Source organism: Pseudophryne corroboree, chromosome 5 (genome assembly GCF_028390025.1).
Source record: "Pseudophryne corroboree isolate aPseCor3 chromosome 5, aPseCor3.hap2, whole genome shotgun sequence".
Taxonomy (NCBI): Eukaryota; Metazoa; Chordata; class Amphibia; order Anura; family Myobatrachidae; genus Pseudophryne; species Pseudophryne corroboree.
The window spans coordinates 736,583,962-736,605,349 of NC_086448.1; the positions used below are offsets into that span (position 1 = coordinate 736,583,962).

A 21,388-nucleotide genomic window follows, 5' to 3' on the forward strand; every position below is an offset into this window, starting at 1 on the left:
CCATGTTATACGGTGTGGATGGTGTGGGCTGGTATGTATCTCGCCCTTAGATTAACAAAAATCCTTTCCTCGTACTGTCCGTCTCCTCTGGGTACAGTTCTATAACTGAGGTCTGGAGGAGGGGCAAAGAGGGAGGAGCCAGTTCACACCCATCTAAAGTCTTAGAGTGCCCATGTCTCCTGCGGAGCCCGTCTATACCCCATGGTCCTTACGGAGTCCCCAGCATCCTCTACGGACTAGGAGAAAAAGATTTACCGGTAGATTTAAAATCTTATTTTTTCCTTGTGATATGAGCTTAGCATTAATTATCCAGTCACTGGTCGAATTAGCAAAGGGAAGCTGTCTGATTGGGTTGGGGCTGTGAGGCCGGCGGCGGGGATCCCGGAGGTCAGCATACCGACCCAGGGATCCCATCCGCAGAATGCCGGAGGGGGGGGGGACGGGGACGCAAGAGAGCCCCTTGCGGTCTGGCTGCGCTCGCCACTGGTTTTATTCCCACTCAATGGGTGTTGTGGACATCCATTGGTGGGAATAGTCCCTGTTACTCTGCATGCCGACTGTCGGGCACTTGACAGCTCGGGATCCCGGCGTCGGCATGGTGACCGCCGGGATCTTGAGTGGCGGTCACATGACCACATCCTATCTGATGGGTAGGGGCTGTGAGACCGGCGGTGGGGATCTCGGAGGTCAGCATACCAACCCCGGGATCCCAAGCGCAGAATGCCTGTGTGTGTGTGGGGGAGAGCACAAGAGAGCCCCTTCCCGGCTGGCTGCGCTCATCACAATTTAGTAGGGAGCACTAAGGAAGTAAGATCCTTACAAGAGAGTAGATTTGCTCTTAAACTTGGATGGTTTGAAATGCTATTATAGTATAGAAATCAATTAATAGAATCCCAGATTGATGCAATAAAAATAAGATTTTACTCACCGGTAAATCTATTTCTCGTAGTCCGTAGTGGATGCTGGGAACTCCGTAAGGACCATGGGGAATAGCGGCTCCGCAGGAGACTGGGCACAACTAAGAAAGATTTAGGACTACCTTGTGTGCACTGGCTCCTCCCTCTATGCCCCTCCTCCAGACCTCAGTTAGGAAACTGTGCCCGGAAGAGCTGACACAATAAGGAAAGGATTTTGGAATCCCGGGTAAGACTCATACCAGCCACACCAATCACACCGTACAACTCGTGATACTATACCCAGTTAACAGTATGAATAACAACTGAGCCTCACGAACAGATGGCTCATAACAATAACCCTTTAGTTAGGCAATAACTATATACAAGTATTGCAGACAATCCGCACTTGGGATGGGCGCCCAGCATCCACTACGGACTACGAGAAATAGATTTACCGGTGAGTAAAATCTTATTTTCTCTGACGTCCTAGTGGATGCTGGGAACTCTGTAAGGACCATGGGGATTATACCAAAGCTCCCAAACGGGCGGGAGAGTGCGGATGACTCTGCAGCACCGAATGAGCAAACTCAAGGTCCTCCTCAGCCAGGGTATCAAACTTGTAGAATTTAGCAAACGTGTTTGACAGTGCCGTAACTAGCCATTTTAGCGCTGTGTGCAAGAAACGACAGTGGCGCCCCCCCCCCATGTAAAATTTATAGGGGCGTGGCTTCACAGGGAAGGGGCGTGGCCACAAAATAACAGCAATTCATACTACGGTGCACAGTAGTCTACATTATTCAAATTACGCTGCACAGTAGCGCCACTACACCAGGTAGAGCCCCTTTTATACATTACAGCAGACAGCGTCCCCCTTTTTACACATTACGGCAGCCAGTCCCCCTCTTTACTAGAGATGAGCGGGTTCGGTTTCTCTGAATCCGAACCCGCCAGAACTTCATGTTTTTTTTCACGGGTCCGAGCGACTCGGATCTTCCCGCCTTGCTCGGTTAACCCGAGCGCGCCCGAACGTCATCATGACGCTGTCGGATTCTCGCGAGGCTCGGATTCTATCGCGAGACTCGGATTCTATATAAGGAGCCGCGCGTCGCCGCCATTTTCACACGTGCATTGAGATTGATAGGGAGAGGACGTGGCTGGCGTCCTCTCCGTTTAGAATAGATTAGAGAGACACTTGATTTACTAATTTTGGGGAGCATTAGGAGTACTCAGTACAGTGCAGAGTTTTGCTGATAGTGACCAGTGACCACCAGTTTTATTTATAATCCGTTCTCTGCCTGAAAAAAGCGATACACAGCACACAGTGACTCAGTCACATACCATATCTGTGTGCACTGCTCAGGCTCAGGCCAGTGTGCTGCATCATCTATATATATTATATATCTGTCTGACTGCTCAGCTCACACAGCTTATAATTGTGGGGGAGACTGGGGAGCACTACTGCAGTGCCAGTTATAGGTTATAGCAGGAGCCAGGAGTACATAATATTATATTAAAATTAAACAGTGCACACTTTTGCTGCAGGAGTGCCACTGCCAGTGTGACTAGTGACCAGTGACCTGACCACCAGTATATATAATATTAGTAGTATACTATCTCTTTATCAACCAGTCTATATATTAGCAGCAGACACAGTACAGTGCGGTAGTTCACGGCTGTGGCTACCTCTGTGTCGGCACTCGGCAGCCCGTCCATAATTGTATATACCACCTAACCGTGGTTTTTTTTTCTTTCTTTATACATACATACTAGTTACGAGTATACTATCTCTTTATCAACCAGTCTATATATTAGCAGCAGACACAGTACAGTGCGGTAGTTCACGGCTGTGGCTACCTCTGTGTCGGCACTCGGCAGCCCGTCCATAATTGTATATACCACCTAACCGTGGTTTTTTTTCCTTTCTTTATACATACATACTAGTTACGAGTATACTATCTCTTTATCAACCAGTCTATATATTAGCAGCAGACACAGTACAGTGCGGTAGTTCACGGCTGTGGCTACCTCTGTGTCGGCACTCGGCAGCCCGTCCATAATTGTATATACCACCTAACCGTGGTTTTTTTTTCTTTCTTTATACATACATACTAGTTACGAGTATACTATCTCTTTATCAACCAGTCTATATATTAGCAGCAGACACAGTACAGTGCGGTAGTTCACGGCTGTGGCTACCTCTGTGTCGGCACTCGGCAGCCCGTCCATAATTGTATACTAGTATCCAATCCATCCATCTCCATTGTTTACCTGAGGTGCCTTTTAGTTGTGCCTATTAAAATATGGAGAACAAAAATGTTGAGGTTCCAAAATTAGGGAAAGATCAAGATCCACTTCCACCTCGTGCTGAAGCTGCTGCCACTAGTCATGGCCGAGACGATGAAATGCCAGCAACGTCGTCTGCCAAGGCCGATGCCCAATGTCATAGTACAGAGCATGTCAAATCCAAAACACCAAATATCAGTAAAAAGCCTCTTTTTTTCTTTCCGTCATGTGCTGTTTGGGGAGGGTTTTTTGGAAGGGACATCCTGCGTGACACTGCAGTGCCACTCCTAGATGGGCCCGGTGTTTGTGTCGGCCACTAGGGTCGCTAATCTTACTCACACAGCTACCTCATTGCGCCTCTTTTTTTCTTTGCGTCATGTGCTGTTTGGGGAGGGTTTTTTGGAAGGGCCATCCTGCGTGACACTGCAGTGCCACTCCTAGATGGGCCCGGTGTTTGTGTCGGCCACTAGGGTCGCTAATCTTACTCACACAGCTACCTCATTGCGCCTCTTTTTTTCTTTGCGTCATGTGCTGTTTGGGGAGGGTTTTTTGGAAGGGACATCCTGCGTGACACTGCGGTGCCACTCCTAGATGGGCCCGGTGTTTGTGTCGGCCACTAGGGTCGCTTATCTTACTCACACAGCGACCTCGGTGCAAATTTTAGGACTAAAAATAATATTGTGAGGTGTGAGGTATTCAGAATAGACTGAAAATGAGTGTAAATTATGGTTTTTGAGGTTAATAATACTTTGGGATCAAAATGACCCCCAAATTCTATGATTTAAGCTGTTTTTTAGTGTTTTTTGAAAAAAACACCCGAATCCAAAACACACCCGAATCCGACAAAAAAAATTCGGTGAGGTTTTGCCAAAACGCGTTCGAACCCAAAACACGGCCGCGGAACCGAACCCAAAACCAAAACACAAAACCCGAAAAATTTCAGGCGCTCATCTCTACTCTTTACACATTGCGGCAGCAAGGCCCCCTCTTTACACATTGCGGTAGCCAGGCACCCTTTTTACACATTGCGGCAGCCAGACCCCCTTTTTATACATTGTGGCAGCCAGTCCCCCTTTTTACACATTGCGGCAGCCAGTCCCCCTTTTTACACATTGCGGCAGCCAGGACCCCATTTTTACACATTGCGGCAGCCAGACCCCCTTTTTATACATTGCGGCAGCCATGACCCCTTTTTACACATTGCGGCAGCCATGACCCCATTTTACACATTGCGGCAGCCAGTCCCCCTTTTTACACATTGCGGCAGCCAGGACCCCTTTTTACACAATGCGGCAGCCAGACCCCCTTTTTATACATTGCGGCAGCCAGGACCCCTTTTTACACATTGCGGCAGCCAGTCCCCCTTTTTATACATTGCGGCAGCCAGACCCCCTTTTTATACATTGCGGCAGCCAGGACCCCTTTTTACACATTGCGGCAGACGGTGTCCCCCTGAGAGAGAGAGAGAGAGAGAAAGAGAGAGAGAGAGAGAGAAAGAGAGAGAGAGAGAGGGACATACTTACCTTCTCCCCGCTGACAGGCTCCTCGTGCAGCTCCCTCTCGGTGCAGGCTGTGTGAGGTGAGAAGGAGGAGGAGGGAGGGGGGATTGGAGCCGCAGCAGCGCTATTTGATTGGTAGTAAGCGCCGCTGCAGCATCCCCCTCTCCTTCTGTATTGGCTGCCTGGCGCTGCTATGGATGCTGGGATGGAGGAACCGCATCCCAGCATCCATAGCAGCGCCGGGTAGCCAATACAGAAGGAGAGGGGGATGCTGCAGCGGCGCTTACTACCAATCAAATAGCGCTGCTGCGGCTCCCTGCTCCCCCTCCCTCCTCCTCCTTCTCTCCGCTGCTCGGCGCTGGTCTCTTCCCCTCCACAGCGCGGCGCACACAGAGGCGGCATGTAATGAGTCAATTTGACTCATTACATGCCGCTGGCCGTTGCGCCCCCAGGGCAACTGCGCTGTGTGCCAAGCCCCCTTGGCACACACCTAGTTACGGCCCTGGTGTTTGGACCCGACCAAGTAGCAGCTCGGCAAAGTTGTAAAGCCGAGACCCCTCGGGCAGCCGCCCAAGAAGAGCCCACTTTCCTCGTGGAATGGGCTTTTACAGATTTAGGATGCGGCAGTCCAGCCGCAGAATGTGCAAGTTGAATCGTACTACAGATCCAGCGAGCAATAGACTGCTTTGAAGCAGGAGCACCCAGCTTGTTGGGCGCATACAGGATAAATAGCGAGTCAGATTTCCTGACTCCAGCCGTCCTGGAAACATAGATTTTCAGGGCCCTGACTACGTCCAGTAACTTGGAATCCTCCAAGTCCTTAGTAGCCGCAGGCACCACAATAGGTTGGTTCAAATGAAAAGCTGATACCACCTTAGGAAGAAATTGGGGACAAGTCCTCAATTCCGCCCTATCCATATGGAAAATCAGATAAGGGCTTTTACATGACAAAGCCGCCAATTCTGACACACGCCTGGTCGAAACCAAGGCCAACAGCATGACCACTTTCCACGTGAGATATTTTAGTTCCACGGTTTTAAGTGGCTCAAACCAATGTGACTTAAGGAAATTCAACACCACGTTGAGATCCCAAGGTGCCACTGGAGGCACAAAAGGGGGCTGAATATGCAGCACTCCTTTAAAAAAACGTCTGAACTTCAGGCAGTGAAGCCAGATCTTTTTGGAAGAAAATCGACAGAGCCGAAATCTGGACCTTAATGGAACCCAATTTTAGGCCCATAGACACCCCTGACTGTAGGAAGTGCAGAAATCGACCCAGCTGAAATTCCTCCGTTGGGGCCTTTCTGGCCTCACACCACGCAACATATTTTCGCCATATGCGGTGATAATGATTTGCGATCACCCCCTTCCTAGCTTTAATCAGCGTAGGGATGACTTCCTCCGGGATGCCCTTTTCCTTCAGGATCCGGCGTTCAACCGCCATGCCGTCAAACGCAGCCGCGGTAAGTCTTGGAATAGACAGGGTCCCTGCAGCAGCAGGTCCTGTCTGAGCGGCAGAGGCCATGGGTCCTCTGAGATCATTTCTTGAAGTTCTGGGTACCAAGCTCTTCTTGGCCAATCCGGAACCACAAGTATAGTTCTTACTCCTCTCCTTCTTATTATTCTCAGTACCTTGGGTATGAGAGGCAGAGGAGGGAACACATAAACCGACTGGTACACCCACGGTGTCACTAGAGCGTCCACAGCTATCGCCTGAGGGTCCCTTGACCTGGCGCAATATCTTTTTAGCTTTTTGTTGAGGCGGGACGCCATCATGTCCACCTGTGGCCTTTCCCAACGGTGTACAATCATTTGGAAGACTTCTGGATGAAGTCCCCACTCTCCCGGGTGGAGGTCGTGCCTGCTGAGGAAGTCTGCTTCCCAGTTGTCCACTCCCGGAATGAACACTGCTGACAGTGCTATCACATGATTTTCCGCCCATCGGAGAATCCTTGTGGCTTCTGCCATCGCCATCCTGCTTCTTGTGCCGCCCTGACGGTTTACATGGGCGACCGCCGTGATGTTGTCTGACTGGATCAGCACCGGCTGCTGTTGAAGCAGGGGTCTTGCCTGACTTAGGGCATTGTAAATGGCCCTTAGTTCCAGAATATTTATGTGTAGGGAAGTCTCCTGACTTGTCCATAGTCCTTGGAAGTTTCTTCCCTGTGTGACTGCCCCCCAACCTCGAAGGCTGGCATCCGTGGTCACCAGGATCCAGTCCTGTATGCCGAATCTGCGGCCCTCTAGAAGATGAGCACTCTGCAGCCACCACAGCAGCAACACCCTGGCCCTTGGAGACAGGGTTATCAGCCGATGCATCTGAAGATGCGACCCGGACCACTTGTCCAACAGATCCCACTGAAAGATCCTTGCATGGAACCTTCCGAATGGAATTGCTTCGTAAGAAGCTACCATCTTTCCCAGGACTCGCGTGCAGTGGTGCACCGACACCTGTTTTGGTTTTAGGAGGTCTCTGACTAGAGACGACAACTCCTTGGCCTTCTCCTCCGGGAGAAACACTTTTTTCTGTTCTGTGTCCAGAACCATCCCCAGGAACAGTAGACGCGTTGTAGGAACCAGCTGCGACTTTGGAATATTCAGGATCCAGCCGTGCTGTTGTAGCACTTCCCGAGCTAGTGCTACTCCGATCAACAACTGTTCCCTGGAACTCGCCTTTATAAGGAGATCGTCCAAGTACGGGATAATTAAAACTCCCTTTTTCCGAAGGAGTATCACCATTTCGGCCATTACCTTGGTAAATACCCTCGGTGCCGTGGACAGACCAAACGGCAACGTCTGGAATTGGTAATGACAGTCCTGTACCACAAATCTGAGGTACTCCTGGTGAGGAGGGTAAATGGGGACATGCAGGTAAGCATCCTTGATGTCCAGTGATACCATGTAATCCCCCTCGTCCAGGCTTGCAATCACCGCTCTGAGCGATTCCATCTTGAACTTGAACCTTCTTATATAAGTGTTTAAAGATTTTAAATTTAAAATGGGTCTCACCGAACCGTCCGGTTTCGGTACCACAAACATTGTGGAATAGTAACCCCGTCCTTGTTGAAGGAGGGGTACCTTGATTATCACCTGCTGAGAATACAGCTTGTGAATCGCCTCCAGCACTGCCTCCCTGTCCGGGGGAGCTGTCGGCAAGGCAGATTTGAGGAAACGGCGAGGGGGAGACGTCTCGAATTCCAGCTTGTACCCCTGAGATACTACCTGTAGAATCCAGGGATCCACCCGTGTATGTAAGGAGTTGACACTGTCACGTAATTCCTTCCACATGTTCATCCATTCAGGTGTCAACCCCGCAGGGGGTGACATCACATTTATCGGCCCTTGCTCCGCCTCCACATAAGCCTCCTCATCAAACATGTCGACACAGCCGTACCGACACACCGCACACACACAGGGAATGCTCTGACTGAGGACAGGACCCCACAAAGTCCTTTGGGGAGACAGAGAGAGAGTATGCCAGCACACACCAGAGCGCTATATAATGCAGGGATTCACACTACACACAGTGATTTTTCCCCTATAGCTGCTAATATTACACAGATTGCACCTAAATTTAGTGCCCCCCCTCTCTTTTTTACCCTATGGAGTCTGGAAACTGCAGGGGAGAGCCTGGGGAGCGTCCTTCCAGCGGAGCTGTGAGGGAAAATGGCGCCAGTGTGCTGAGGGAGATAGCTCCGCCCCTTTTTCGGCAGACTTCTCCCGCTTTTTTATGGAAAGTTATGGCAGGGGATTTTACACATATATAGTCTTAATGACTATATTATGTGGTAATTTGCCAAGTAAGGTACTCTTATTGCAGCCCAGGGCGCCCCCCCCCCTCCCCCAGCGCCCTGCACCCATCAGTGACCGGAGTGTGTGGTGTGCATGGGGAGCAATGGTGCACAGCTGCAGTGCTGTGCGCTACCTTAATGAAGACCGAAGTCTTCTGCCGCCGATTTCCAGGAACGTCTTCTTGCTTCTGGCTCTGCAAGGGGGACGGCGGCGCGGCTCCGGGACCGGACGACCGAGGCTGGGCCTGTGTTCGATCCCTCTCGAGCTAATGGTGTCCAGTAGCCTAGAAGCCCAAGCTAGCTGCAAGCAGGTAGGTTCGCTTCTCTCCCCTCGGTCCTGCGTAGCAGTGAGTCTGTTGCCAGCAGATCTCACTGAAAATAAAAAACCTAAATATACTTTCTTTTCCAGAAGCTCAGGAGAGCCCCTAGTGTGCATCCAGCTCGAGCCGGGCACAGATTCTAACTGAGGTCTGGAGGAGGGGCATAGAGGGAGGAGCCAGTGCACACCAGGTAGTCCTAATTCTTTCTTAGAGTGCCCAGTGTCCTTCGGAGACCGCTATTCCCCATGGTCCTTACGGAGTTCCCAGCATCCACTAGGACGTCAGAGAAATGCAATTTATATTCAGACAATTTTCAGCATTGAATATCTCAGTTCCTCTGTGCTAGATCAGCATATACTCAGATATTCATGAATGGACTAATTCATTCAAATCTGTGTAACAGGTGTTTTACATGAATGGTGTTTCCAGAAACCTACAGATGCATTAGGTTCTCTTTTACATTGAGGGTTTTTCTCCAGAGAGATAACGAGGCCGATTTAGTAGGACGCCAGCACTGCGAATGGGGTCAGCCAGGCAGCACAGGGAAACAACATGGGAAGCAGCAGCAGACTGCGCTTCCAGGCTTGGCTCCCCATGGAAGAGGAAGGCATTGGCTGAACATACATGTGTAAGCTCCACAGACAGCAGCTATTCAGACGTGACTTCATCTAGTTCTCTGCACTGTGGGGAAGCCGATATGTAAATGTACAATGTACTGTAAAGAAGGTTTTATATTACAGACACTGGATTTTTTGATTATATTATAGTTAAAGTTTCATTCACGAGGGAGACTATATTGTGCAATATGGATGGTGTAATGGTTAGCATTACTGCCTCACAGCACTGAGGTCATGAGTTTGATTCCCACCATGGCCCTAACTGTGTGGATTTTGTATATGCTTCCCATACTTGCGTGGGTTTCCTCCGGGTACTCCGTTTTCCTCACACAATCCAAAAATATACTGGTAGGTTAACTGTCTCCCAACAAAAAATTGACCCTAGTGTGTATGTGTGTGCGTGTACATGTAGTAGGGAATACGGATTGTAAGCTCCACTGGGGCAGGGACTAAGTGAATGGCCAAATATTCTCTGTAAAGCGATGCGGAAGATGTGTGCACTATGGGGGTCATTCCGAGTTGATCGCTAGCTGCCGTTGTTCGCAGCGTAGCGATCAGGCTAAAAATCGGCATTTATGCGCATGCATACGGGCCGCAGTGAGCACGCGCGACGTACTTTCACAAAAAAACTTTGCAGTTTTACACAAAGTCAAGCGACTCTTTTCCGTTGCTGTGTTGATCGGTGAGTGATTGACAGGAAGTGGGTGTTTCTGGGTGGTAACTGACCGTTTTCCGGGAGTGTGCTAAAAAACGCAGGCATGTCAGGTAAAAACGCAGGCGTGCCTGGGGAAACGGGGGAGTGGCTGGCCGAACGCAGGGCGTGTTTGTGACGTCAAAGCAGGAACTAAACAGACTGAAGTGATCGCAAGGAAGGAGTAGGTCTGCAGCTACTCTGAAACTGGTTGAAAAAAATAAGAATTTACTCACCGGTAATTCTATTTCTCGTAGTCCGTAGTGGATGCTGGGAACTCCGTAAGGACCATGGGGAATAGCGGGCTCCGAAGGAGGCTGGGCACTCTAGAAAGATCTTAGACTACCTGGTGTGCACTGGCTCCTCCCACTATGACCCTCCTCCAAGCCTCAGTTAGGATACTCTGCCCGGACGAGCGTACACAATAAGGAAGGATTTTGAATCCCGGGTAAGACTCATACCAGCCACACCAATCACACCGTACAACTCGTGATATGAAACCCAGTTAACAGTATGAAACAACAGAGCCTCTCAACAGATGGCTCAACAATAACCTGATTTAGTTAACAGTAACTATGTACAAGTATTGCAGATAAACCGCACTTGGGATGGGCGCCCAGCATCCACTACGGACTACGAGAAATAGAATTACCGGTGAGTAAATTCTTATTTTCTCTGACGTCCTAGTGGATGCTGGGAACTCCGTAAGGACCATGGGGATTATACCAAAGCTCCCAAACGGGCGGGAGAGTGCGGATGACTCTGCAACACCGAATGAGAGAACTCCAGGTCCTCCTCAGCCAGGGTATCAAATTTATAGAATTTTGCAAATGTGTTTGCCCCTGACCAAGTAGCAGCTCGGCAAAGTTGTAAAGCCGAGACCTCTCGGGCAGCCGCCCAAGATGAGCCCACCTTCCTTGTGGAATGGGCATTGACAGATTTTGGCTGTGGCAGGCCTGCCACAGAATGTGCAAGCTGAATTGTATTACAAATCCAACGAGCAATAGTCTGCTTAGAAGCAGGAGCACCCAGCTTGTTGGGTGCATATAGGATAAACAGCGAGTCAGATTTTCTGACTCTAGCCGTTCTGGAAACATATATTTTCAGTGCCCTGACAACGTCTAGCAACTTGGAGTCCTCCAAGTCCCTAGTAGCCGCAGGCACCACAATAGGCTGGTTCAGGTGAAACGCTGACACCACCTTTGGGAGAAACTGGGGACGAGTCCTCAATTCTGCCCTATCCATATGGAAAATCAGATAAGGGCTTTTACAGGACAAAGCCGCCAATTCTGACACTCGCCTGGCAGAAGCCAAGGCCAATAACATAACCACCTTCCACGTGAGATATTTCAGATCCACGGTTTTTAGTGGTTCAAACCAATGTGATTTAAGAAACTCAACACCACGTTGAGATCCCAAGGTGCCACAGGGGGCACAAACGGGGGCTGAATATGCAGCACTCCTTTAACAAAAGTCTGAACTTCAGGTACTGAAGCTAGTTCTTTTTGAAAGAAAATCGACAGAGCCGAGATCTGTACCTTAATGGAGCCCAGTTTTAGGCCCATATTTACTCCTGCTTGCAGGAAATGCAGAAATCGACCTAGTTGAAATTCCTCCGTTGGGGCCTTTTCGGCCTCACACCATGCAACATACTTCCGCCATATGCGGTGATAATGAGTTGCTGTGACCTCTTTCCTGGCTTTAATAAGCGTAGGAATGACTTCCTCCGGAATGCCCTTTTCCTTCAGGATCCGGCGTTCAACCGCCATGCCGTCAAACGCAGCCGCGGTAAGTCTTGGAACAGACAGGGCCCCTGCTGTAGCAGGTCTTGTCTGAGCGGCAGAGACCACGGGTCCTCTGAGATCATCTCTTGAAGTTCCGGGTACCACGCTCTTCTTGGCCAATCCGGAACCACGAGAATTGTGTTTACTCCTCGCTTTCTTATTATTCTCAATACCTTTGGTATGAGAGGTAGAGGAGGGAACACATAAACTGACCGGTACACCCACGGTGTCACTAGAGCGTCCACAGCTATCGCCTGAGGGTCTCTTGACCTGGCGCAATACCTCTCTAGTTTTTTGTTTAGGCGGGACGCCATCATGTCCACCTGTGGACGACCCCATTGATTTACAATCATTTGGAAGACTTCTGGATGAAGTCCCCACTCTCCCGGGTGGAGGTCGTGCCTGCTGAGAAAGTCTGCTTCCCAGTTGTCCACTCCCGGGATGAACACTGCTGACAGTGCTAGTACATGATTCTCCGCCCATCGGAGAATTCTTGTGGCTTCTGCCATTGCCATCCTGCTTCTTGTGCCGCCCTGTCGATTCACATGGGCGACTGCCGTGATGTTGTCTGACTGGATCAGCACCGGCTGGTGTAGGAGCAGGGATTTTGCTTGACTTAGGGCATTGTAAATGGCCCTTAGTTCCAGAATATTTATGTGAAGGGCAGTCTCCTGACTTGACCATAGTCCTTGGAAGTTTCTTCCCTTTGTGACTGCCCCCCAGCCTCGTAGGCTGGCATCCCTGGTCACCAGGACCCAGTCCTGTATGCCGAATCTGCGGCCCTCCAGAAGATGAGCACTCTGCAGCCACCACAGAAGAGACACCCTGGTTCTTGGGGACAGGGTTATCAAGCGATGCATCTGAAGATGCGATCCGGACCACTTGTCCAACAGGTCCCACTGAAAAATTCTGGCATGGAACCTGCCGAATGGAATTGCTTCGTAAGAAGCTACCATCTTTCCCAGGACCCGCGTGCAGTGATGCACCGATACCTGTTTTGGTTTTAGGAGGTCTCTGACTAGAGAAGACAACTCCCTGGCTTTCTCCTCCGGGAGAAACACTTTTTTTTCTGGACTGTGTCCAGAATCATTCCCAGGAACATTAGACGTGTCGTGGGGACCAGCTGTGACTTTGGGATATTCAGAATCCAGCCGTGCTGGCGCAGCACTTCCTGAGATAGTGCTACTCCCACTAACAACTGTTCCTTGGATCGTGCCTTTATTAGGAGATCGTCCAAGTATGGGATAATTAAAACTCCCTTTTTTCGAAGGAGTATCATCATTTCCGCCATAACCTTGATAAATACCCTCGGTGCCGTGGAGAGTCCAAACGGCAGCGTCTGGAATTGGTAATGGCAATCCTGTACCACAAATCTGAGGTACTCCTGGTGAGGATGGTAAATGGGGACATGCAGGTAAGCATCCTTGATGTCCAGGGATACCATGTAATCGCCCTCGTCCAGGCTTGCAATAACCGCCCTGAGCGATTCCATCTTGAACTTGAATTTTTTTATGTATGTGTTCAAGGATTTCAAATTTAAAATGGGTCTCACCGAACCGTCCGGTTTCGGCACCACAAATAGTGTGGAATAGTAACCCCGGCCTTGTTGAAGTAGGGGTACCCTGATTATCACCTGCTGGGAATACAGCTTGTGAATCGCTGCTAGCACCGCCTCCCTGTCTGAGGGAGCAATCGGCAAGGCAGATTTTAGGAACCGGTGGGGTGGAGCCGCCTCGAATTCCAGCTTGTATCCCTGAGATACTATTTGAAGGATCCAGGGATCCACCTGTGAGCGAGCCCACTGATCGCTGAAATTCATGAGGCGGGCCCCCACCGTACCTGGCTCCGCCTGTGGAGCCCCACCGTCATGCGGCGGACTTGGAAGAGGAAGCGGGGGAGGACTTTTGTTCCTGGGAACCTGCTGTTTGCTGCAGCCTTTTTCCCCTACCTCTGCCTCTAGACAGAAAAGACCCTCCTTTTCCCCGCTTGTTTTTCTGGGTCCGAAAGGACTGAACCTGATAAAATGGCGCCTTCTTAGGCTGTGAGGGGACATGGGGTAAAAATGCTGACTTCCCAGACGTTGCTGTGGAAACTAGGTCGGAGAGACCATCCCCAAATAATTCCTCCCCTTTATAAGGCAAAACTTCCATGTGCCTTTTGGAATCTGCATCTCCAGTCCACTGGCGAGTCCATAAGCATCTCCTAGCAGAGATGGATAATGCACTTACTTTAGATGCCAGCCGGCAGATTTCCCTCTGTGCATCTCTCATGTATAAGACTGAGTCTTTGATATGGTCAATTGTTAGCAGAATCGTGTCTCTGTCTAATGTGTCAATATTTTCTGACAGTTTATCTGACCACGCAGCGGCAGCACTGCACATCCATGCTGACGCAATAGCTGGTCTAAGTATAATGCCTGAGTGTGTATATACAGACTTCAGGATCGCCTCCTGCTTTCTATCAGCAGGTTCTTAAGGGCGGCCGTATCCTGGGACGGTAGTGCCACCTTTTTAGACAAACGTGTGAGCGCTTTATCCACCCTAGGGGGTGTTTCCCAACGTAACCTATCCTCTGGCGGGAAAGGGAACGCCATTAGTATCTTCTTAGGAATTACCAATTTCTTATCAGGGGAAGCCCACGCTTCTTCACACACTTCATTTAATTCATCTGACGGGGGAAAAACTACAGGTAGTTTTTTCTCCCCAAACATAATACCCTTTTTTGTGGTACCTGGATGTAAATCAGAAATATTTAACACCTCCTTCATTGCCTCAATCATGCAGTGAATGGCCTTAACGGGCATTAAATTTGACTCATCGTCGTCGACACTGGTGTCAGTATCCGTGTCGACATCTACTTGTGCTATCTGAGATAGCGGGCGTTTCAGAGCCCCTGATGACTTTTGAGACACCTGGACAGGCACGAGCTGAAGACTCGGCTGTCTCACAGTCGGCATGTCGTCAAATTTTTTATGTAAGGAGTCTATACGTGCACTCATTTCCTGCCATAAACTCATCCACTCAGGTGTCTGCCCCCCAGGGGGTGACATACCTGCTAAAGGCATCTGCTCCCCCTCCACATCATTATCCTCCTCAAACATGTCGACACAGCCGTACCGACACACTCCACACACACAGGGAATGCTCAAACAGAGGACAGGACCCACAAAAAGCCCTTTGGGGGGACAGAGTAAGAGTATGCCAGCACACACCAGAGCGCTATATATATACAGGGACTAACTGAGTTATGTCCCTAATAGCTGCTTTTCAATAAAATATATATACTGCCAAATTTTAATGCCCCCCCCTCTCTTTTCCCTCTTACTGGTACTGTAGATTGCAGGGAAGAGCCAGGGAGCTTCCTTCCAGCAGGAGCTGTGAGGGAAAAATGGCGCCAGTGTGCTGAGGAGATAGGCTCCGCCCCTTTTTCGCGGCCTATTCTCCCGCTTTTTATGGAATTCTGGCAGGGGTATTTATTTACCTCATATATAGCCCCTGGGGCTATATATTGAGGTATTTTAGCCAGCCAAGGTGTTTTTATTGCTGCCTCAGGGCGCCCCCCCCCCCCAGCGCCCTGCACCCTCAGTGACCGGAGTGTTAAGTGTGTGAGAGGAGCAATGGCGCACAGCTGCAGTGCTGTGCGCTACCTAGGTGAAGACAGAGTCTTCATGCCGCCGATTTTCCGGACCATCTTCTTGCTTCTGGCTCTGTAAGGGGGACGGCGGCGCGGCTCCGGGACCGAACATCAAGGCTGGGCCTGCGGTCGATCCCTCTGGAGCTAATGGTGTCCAGTAGCCTAAGAAGCCCAATCCGGCTGCAAGCAGGCGAGTTCGCTTCTTCTCCCCTTAGTCCCTCGCTGCAGTGAGCCTGTTGCCAGCAGGTTTCACTGAAAATAAAAAAATCTAAGACTATTACTTTCTAAGAGCTCAGGAGAGCCCCTAGTGTGCATCCAACCTCGGCCGGGCACGAAATCTAACTGAGGCTTGGAGGAGGGTCATAGTGGGAGGAGCCAGTGCACACCAGGTAGTCTAAGATCTTTCTAGAGTGCCCAGCCTCCTTCGGAGCCCGCTATTCCCCATGGTCCTTACGGAGTTCCCAGCATCCACTAGGACGTCAGAGAAATGTCAGCACTGTTCTGCTAACCTTTCGTTTGCACTTCTGCTAAGCTAAGATACACTCCCAGAGGGCGGCGGCTTAGCGTTTACACTGCTGCTAAAAGCAGCAAGCGAGCGATCAACTTGGAATGAGGGCCAATATAAATAACTGGTAATAATATTTTCAATATCCCAATAACTGTCAGTTATATTTGGAATGCTTTGGTGTATTATAAAAAATATAATTCAGAAAAGGTCGTGCCTATAGCAACCAATCAGATTCTAGTTATTTTATAGAATGTATTAGATATATGATAGCTAGAATCTGATTGGTTGCAACACCTCCACTTGTCCTCTTTACAAGGTTTGCTAAATATCCAATTAAGGGCTCCATTTACCTATTATACTATATGACCACATCTCACAGTGATACTTACTACAGGTTGAGTATCCCATATCCAAATATTCCGAAATACGGAATATTCCGAAATACGGACTTTTTTGAGTGAGAGTGAAATAGTGAAACCTTTGTTTTTTGGTGGCTCAATGTACACAAACTTTGTTTCATACTCAAAGTTATTAAAAATATTGTATTAAATGACCTTCAGGCTGTGTGTATAAGGTGTATATGAAACATAAATGAATTGTGTGAATGTACACACACTTTGTTTAATGCACAAAGTTATAAAAAATATTGGCTAAAATTACCTTCAGGCTATGTGTATAAGGTGTATATGAAACATAAATGCATTCTGTGCTTAGATTTAGGTCCCATCACCATAATATCTCATTATGGTATGCAATTATTCCTAAATACGGAAAAATCCGATATCCAAAATTCCTCTGGTCCCAAGCATTTTGGATAAGGGATACTCAACCTGTAATATGTTTCCTATACAGTACTGTATATAACATTGCTTACCTGTCCCACAAAGTCCGGTGGTGTCTCCCTCCTCCGCAGCTTCCTCTGCTGTGTTGCAGGTCGCCTAACACTGCCAGCAGCTGGTTGCTGACAAGTGGCCGTCGCGCATGCACATTGTGTTGAAACCTGGCCTGGACTTAGGAAAGTTGCTCAGATCCATTTATACTCTAGGCCCTTCACAAACGCATGTAATGGAGGGATTCATCTAAACAAGCAGAAAACAAATCCCCCCAGCACACTAGATAGACCAGCAAAAGGGATTTGCATACTATATAATAGAAATGAATGGGCCCTCAGTCAGGGTCCGCTAAAATATGTAGACGTATCCACCGATGTGGAATAGGGCACTCGCTTATGTAATCAAAAGAACGTTCAACTTATTCATTTGGTTTTATATTGCCATCAATGTCGACGTTTCGATCCCTCAACGAGATCTTTCTCAAGACAGGCATAAATGTTGATACAGATGATAATTCAGAATGGTTTCAGACAATTAAATCCATACTGTAAATATGGTCACCAAGAAGACAACTCAGTGTATATAATAGGTAAGAGGACTGTCAGCATCCATATAGTGCTGGGTTCAACTAGTAAAATACTGTATCACTTCTTCAATGCATCCATATAAATGGAGAGGGGCTCCTCTATCACATGACCTTCCATGCTGTCAGTATCTATAGTGGGTGCAGGGTATGTGGTGCACACGGGCCCCTGGGTCCAGGGGAGCACAAACTGCACCCATTTCTTCAATACTTACCCCTCCGGACACCTGTGTCAGCGGCAGCAGCGCTGCACAAATCACCAGGACAATGGTGCGGTGGTCATTTTTCTGGTGTTTTTGCACATGAGCAGTAATAAAATCACAGAGAAAATGGAAACTACCATTTTTCCGGAGACCTGCACATGAGCCCTAGACTCTGGCACAGCGCTAGGGTCTCCTAGTGACCCTAGTGCTCAGAGTCTACTTCGCTGCCAGTGCCAGCTAGAGAGGAGGGGGCCCGGACAGAGACACAGGCCCCCTCCTCTCATAATATGCAACTGGATGTATATATGTATTTTATGTTTGGATATACAGGCACACACCCATGTTAGTGCTTCCCAGTGTGACAGGATGCAACACCATGAACAGCACTGTCAATTATTTTTTTTAGCATCACATTAGAGAGTACTTACAGCTGCGGAGGTGTCTATAGTTGTTACACACACACACATACACAATATCTATCTAGGGGTCTATTCATGAAACAGTGAAAAGAATGGAGAAGTGAGCCTGCAGAGCAGTTGCCCATGGCAACCAATCAGCTGCTCCGTACAGTTGTATAGTATGCAAATTATAAATGTTACTTCAATGCTGATTGGTTGCCATGGGCAACGTCTCCACTGGCTCACTTTTCCACTCTTTTCACTGCTTCATGAATAGACCCTCAATCAAAGTTACAGTAAAGCAGAACAATTTAATTTTGCTGCCATCTTTCTCGAATGAGAACTTAAATCTTTAGCTTTAGTTTTCCTGCAATGTTGATGCATTATTAAGTATAATGTACTGTATGTTTACTCTTTTTTTTTTTTCCTCTTCTTTATAGTAACCTGGACACAGAAGAATTATATGGTAAGATCAGTTGTTATATTATTTTATTGCTGTTTACGTGTGGAACATTGATTTTGAAGTGACTTCAGATTTAAGATCGTGCAATTAACATTATTTTAATGAATCTTAAAGACGACTAATCCCATTGGTCTTGATGGCTTAAAATAGTAATGTGAGTTACAGGACTGTTTTTTTTATTAAGCATTACCTTGTTTGTGCAATTCAGACTATTTAACAATTAGTTGGTATTGATATCCCGGCGCACAGAGAGGGTCATTCAGCAGCAGTGATTGCAATTACAACCACATCCGAATCAGTATCCCAACATCCAGAATGCCAAAAGTGGCATCCCGATGGATTTTGATAAGTATTTCAACCCTAATCCTCACCCTAAATGTCCCCTCCTGCAGCCTAACCATCCTGTCTCCTGCTTCCTAACGTTAATCCCAGTATTTTCCGCCCGGACCAGCTAGGTGCAGATCATCCATCTAAATATGGGAGTATGGGAAAGGGGGATAGGCCACTAAACAAATGTTAGAAAAATGGTTCAGGGCTGTGCACAAAATATGGTATATTTTCCATAGCGTTCAAGGGCACACAAGGTGAAATAAGTAGAGAGAGGCACACATGCAGAAACAAAGTTATAAAACTATAAGTATATTAGGGTGTCATATGCCCCCCATGCCAGTCCCATTTTCAGCTCATTGGGCCGTCCACCGGCCAATGCATTGCACAATATTATAGCATTGGCCACACGGTACCTATGGTCATAATTAGTCAGCGACCGGACATATTATATTACATAGGCACACAGTACTGCTCACAAGCACCAACTTCAAGCAGAACCTCTGCCCCATCCCCACATCTATTCCTTTCCTGCTGGTGGCTGCTAGTGACTCCACCTCTACTCACCCTTTGGCTGAACTGCATGAAAGACAATGGGCGGGATGTACCAACCTGTTCTAATTGCTATGGTAATAAACAGAATGCAGTGACACTACATAGTTTATCCTTATCACTGATCTTCCCGTAAACAGACCATTGTAGTTTTTCCCATCCTCAAGTAGGGCCCTATTTATCATTAAATAATTGCAGGATATTCCCTAAAGAAACATTTTGCAGGTTACCTGCAAACATTAAGGAACCCCCAGATGTACTATAGAGGGGTCACAGCAGATATTTTGTTCTGATTCCTGGCAAATCAAACAGAAAAGTTTGCCACAAACGCTATTCAAGAAAGCAGACGCCTCTCAGGTCCTTCCGCTACTATGCAGATGCCTGTGTTGTAGCTGCTTATCACATTTACATTAGTGAGATTACAAATCTTTCATATATTTTCCATTAAGTCTAATATTTTTGTTAAGGAGTAAAACTGAGAAACTTTTCTTTTTAAGGGCGATAAGCATTCGGTTACATACTGAATAGATGGCATAATGGAGCTGGAACATGTTACGGTATATCGCAGTTCCGCTCATATCATCCTGTCTTTCTTCATTTCTTTATCATCCACTAGGGGTCACTGGAGTACTCTTGGGATATGGACGGCTTCCACCGGAAGAAGGCACTGAATAAATTAATTTTTGAGACTACTCCTCCCCTCCATATCCTCGAGCACTCCAGTGTTTTTTCTGTGCTCGACACAGTTAGAAGGCATAGTGGAGCTCGTCCACGAAGTATTGGAATTTTTTTTTTAGTTCCTAAGTTTTTCTTCTTTTCAAGGATTTCCACGTCCTTTCCCCCCTTCTAACAGGCGTGGGTCAGGGACAGTGGAAGCGGCTGAGAACAGCCGTGAGTGTCGGACCTCTCTGTAAAGAGCTCCCTCACTCCACCTGCAGGCTGCCTGCAAAAAGCTGGACGGAGCTTGGATGAGAAGCCCCGTCATAGACTTTGGTCACGGTCCAGGTATGTTAGGGGCGGTCAGCTCTTGCTGCCGCTCCACTGTTGGGGATTGTATTGGGTACTCACCGCTGCCCGGAGCGCGTGTGCATGGGCCGCGTCACGGCTCCATGCGGCGCGCTCTCACTCTCCGCTCCCAGCATCTTAAATACCAGACCGCTGCTCCCCGGCGCCGCAGCAGCGCTGCCTGGCTACACAGACACTCCGCAAAATGTGTGTGGCGGGCGGGAGCGCGTGTGCATAGGCCGCTCCAGGGCTCTATGCAGCACGCTCGCTGCTTCCGCTATCCGCCCGCAGCAGCCGAGGAGTTCCCGCTGCCTGGGCCTACAGGTACAGGCCGCTCACACGGCCCTATGCAGACTTCCACAGGCCCCGACCCGGTGCTGTACACGGAGGTCGTGGGAGTGGGGGGGGGGAGACATTGGCAGTATTTGGCATGCTTAATATGTTAATGTTCTCCTGTCTGTTCCAGGTTTCCTTTATTACATCTCGGCTAAGAGTGGTACTAGGGGAATTTTGGGGTCAGTTTTCTTATTGCTGGCAGGCACTGCACTTGCCTGATATATACCAGGAACTTTGGTGTTATTACTGAGTCGGGCAGTCTGTCTGTGTGTAGTTTGTATTGTCTGTCTTTTATAATGAGTAAGACACCAGCAAAATCTAAGAAACATTTTTCATGTCATGTCTGTAAGAGTGTGTTGCCTGATGGATCCACCACATGTACAGCATGTGTTGTTAATACAGCCATAAATACGATTTCAGAAGTAAAACCACCATCTCTGGACCCTCCATGGGCTTTACTTGCAGATGTATTAGTTGGTTTACAATCAGAGCTGGCCGCCTCTCGTGAAGAAAGAGAGGCGGCAAGATCTGAGTTTAAAATGAGACCATTTGAGTTACCAGAGTCTCAATCTGGTCAGAGGCCCACCTTGAGTGGGAAAGATACATTTCCTTTTCCTAATAATTCTCCAGTCTCTGGGATACTAGACCTCACTGAACAGGAGTATG

At 48.4% G+C, this 21,388-nt stretch overlaps 1 protein-coding gene across 4 annotated transcripts in view; it reads left to right on the forward strand.

Annotated features, from left to right (window-relative positions):
- NECAB1 (N-terminal EF-hand calcium binding protein 1) overlaps positions 1–21,388 on the forward strand; it is a 771,241-nt gene that overhangs the window by 344,224 nt on the left and 405,629 nt on the right. For all 4 annotated transcript variants that reach the window (XR_010177908.1, XM_063924081.1, XM_063924080.1 and 1 more), the window contains one exon: positions 18,480–18,505. Coding sequence is in view for 3 of the 4 variants with exons in the window: in XM_063924081.1 (XP_063780151.1) it covers positions 18,480–18,505 (26 nt within the window). In the remaining variant the exon portion in view is untranslated. The remainder of the gene's footprint in view (positions 1–18,479; positions 18,506–21,388) is intronic.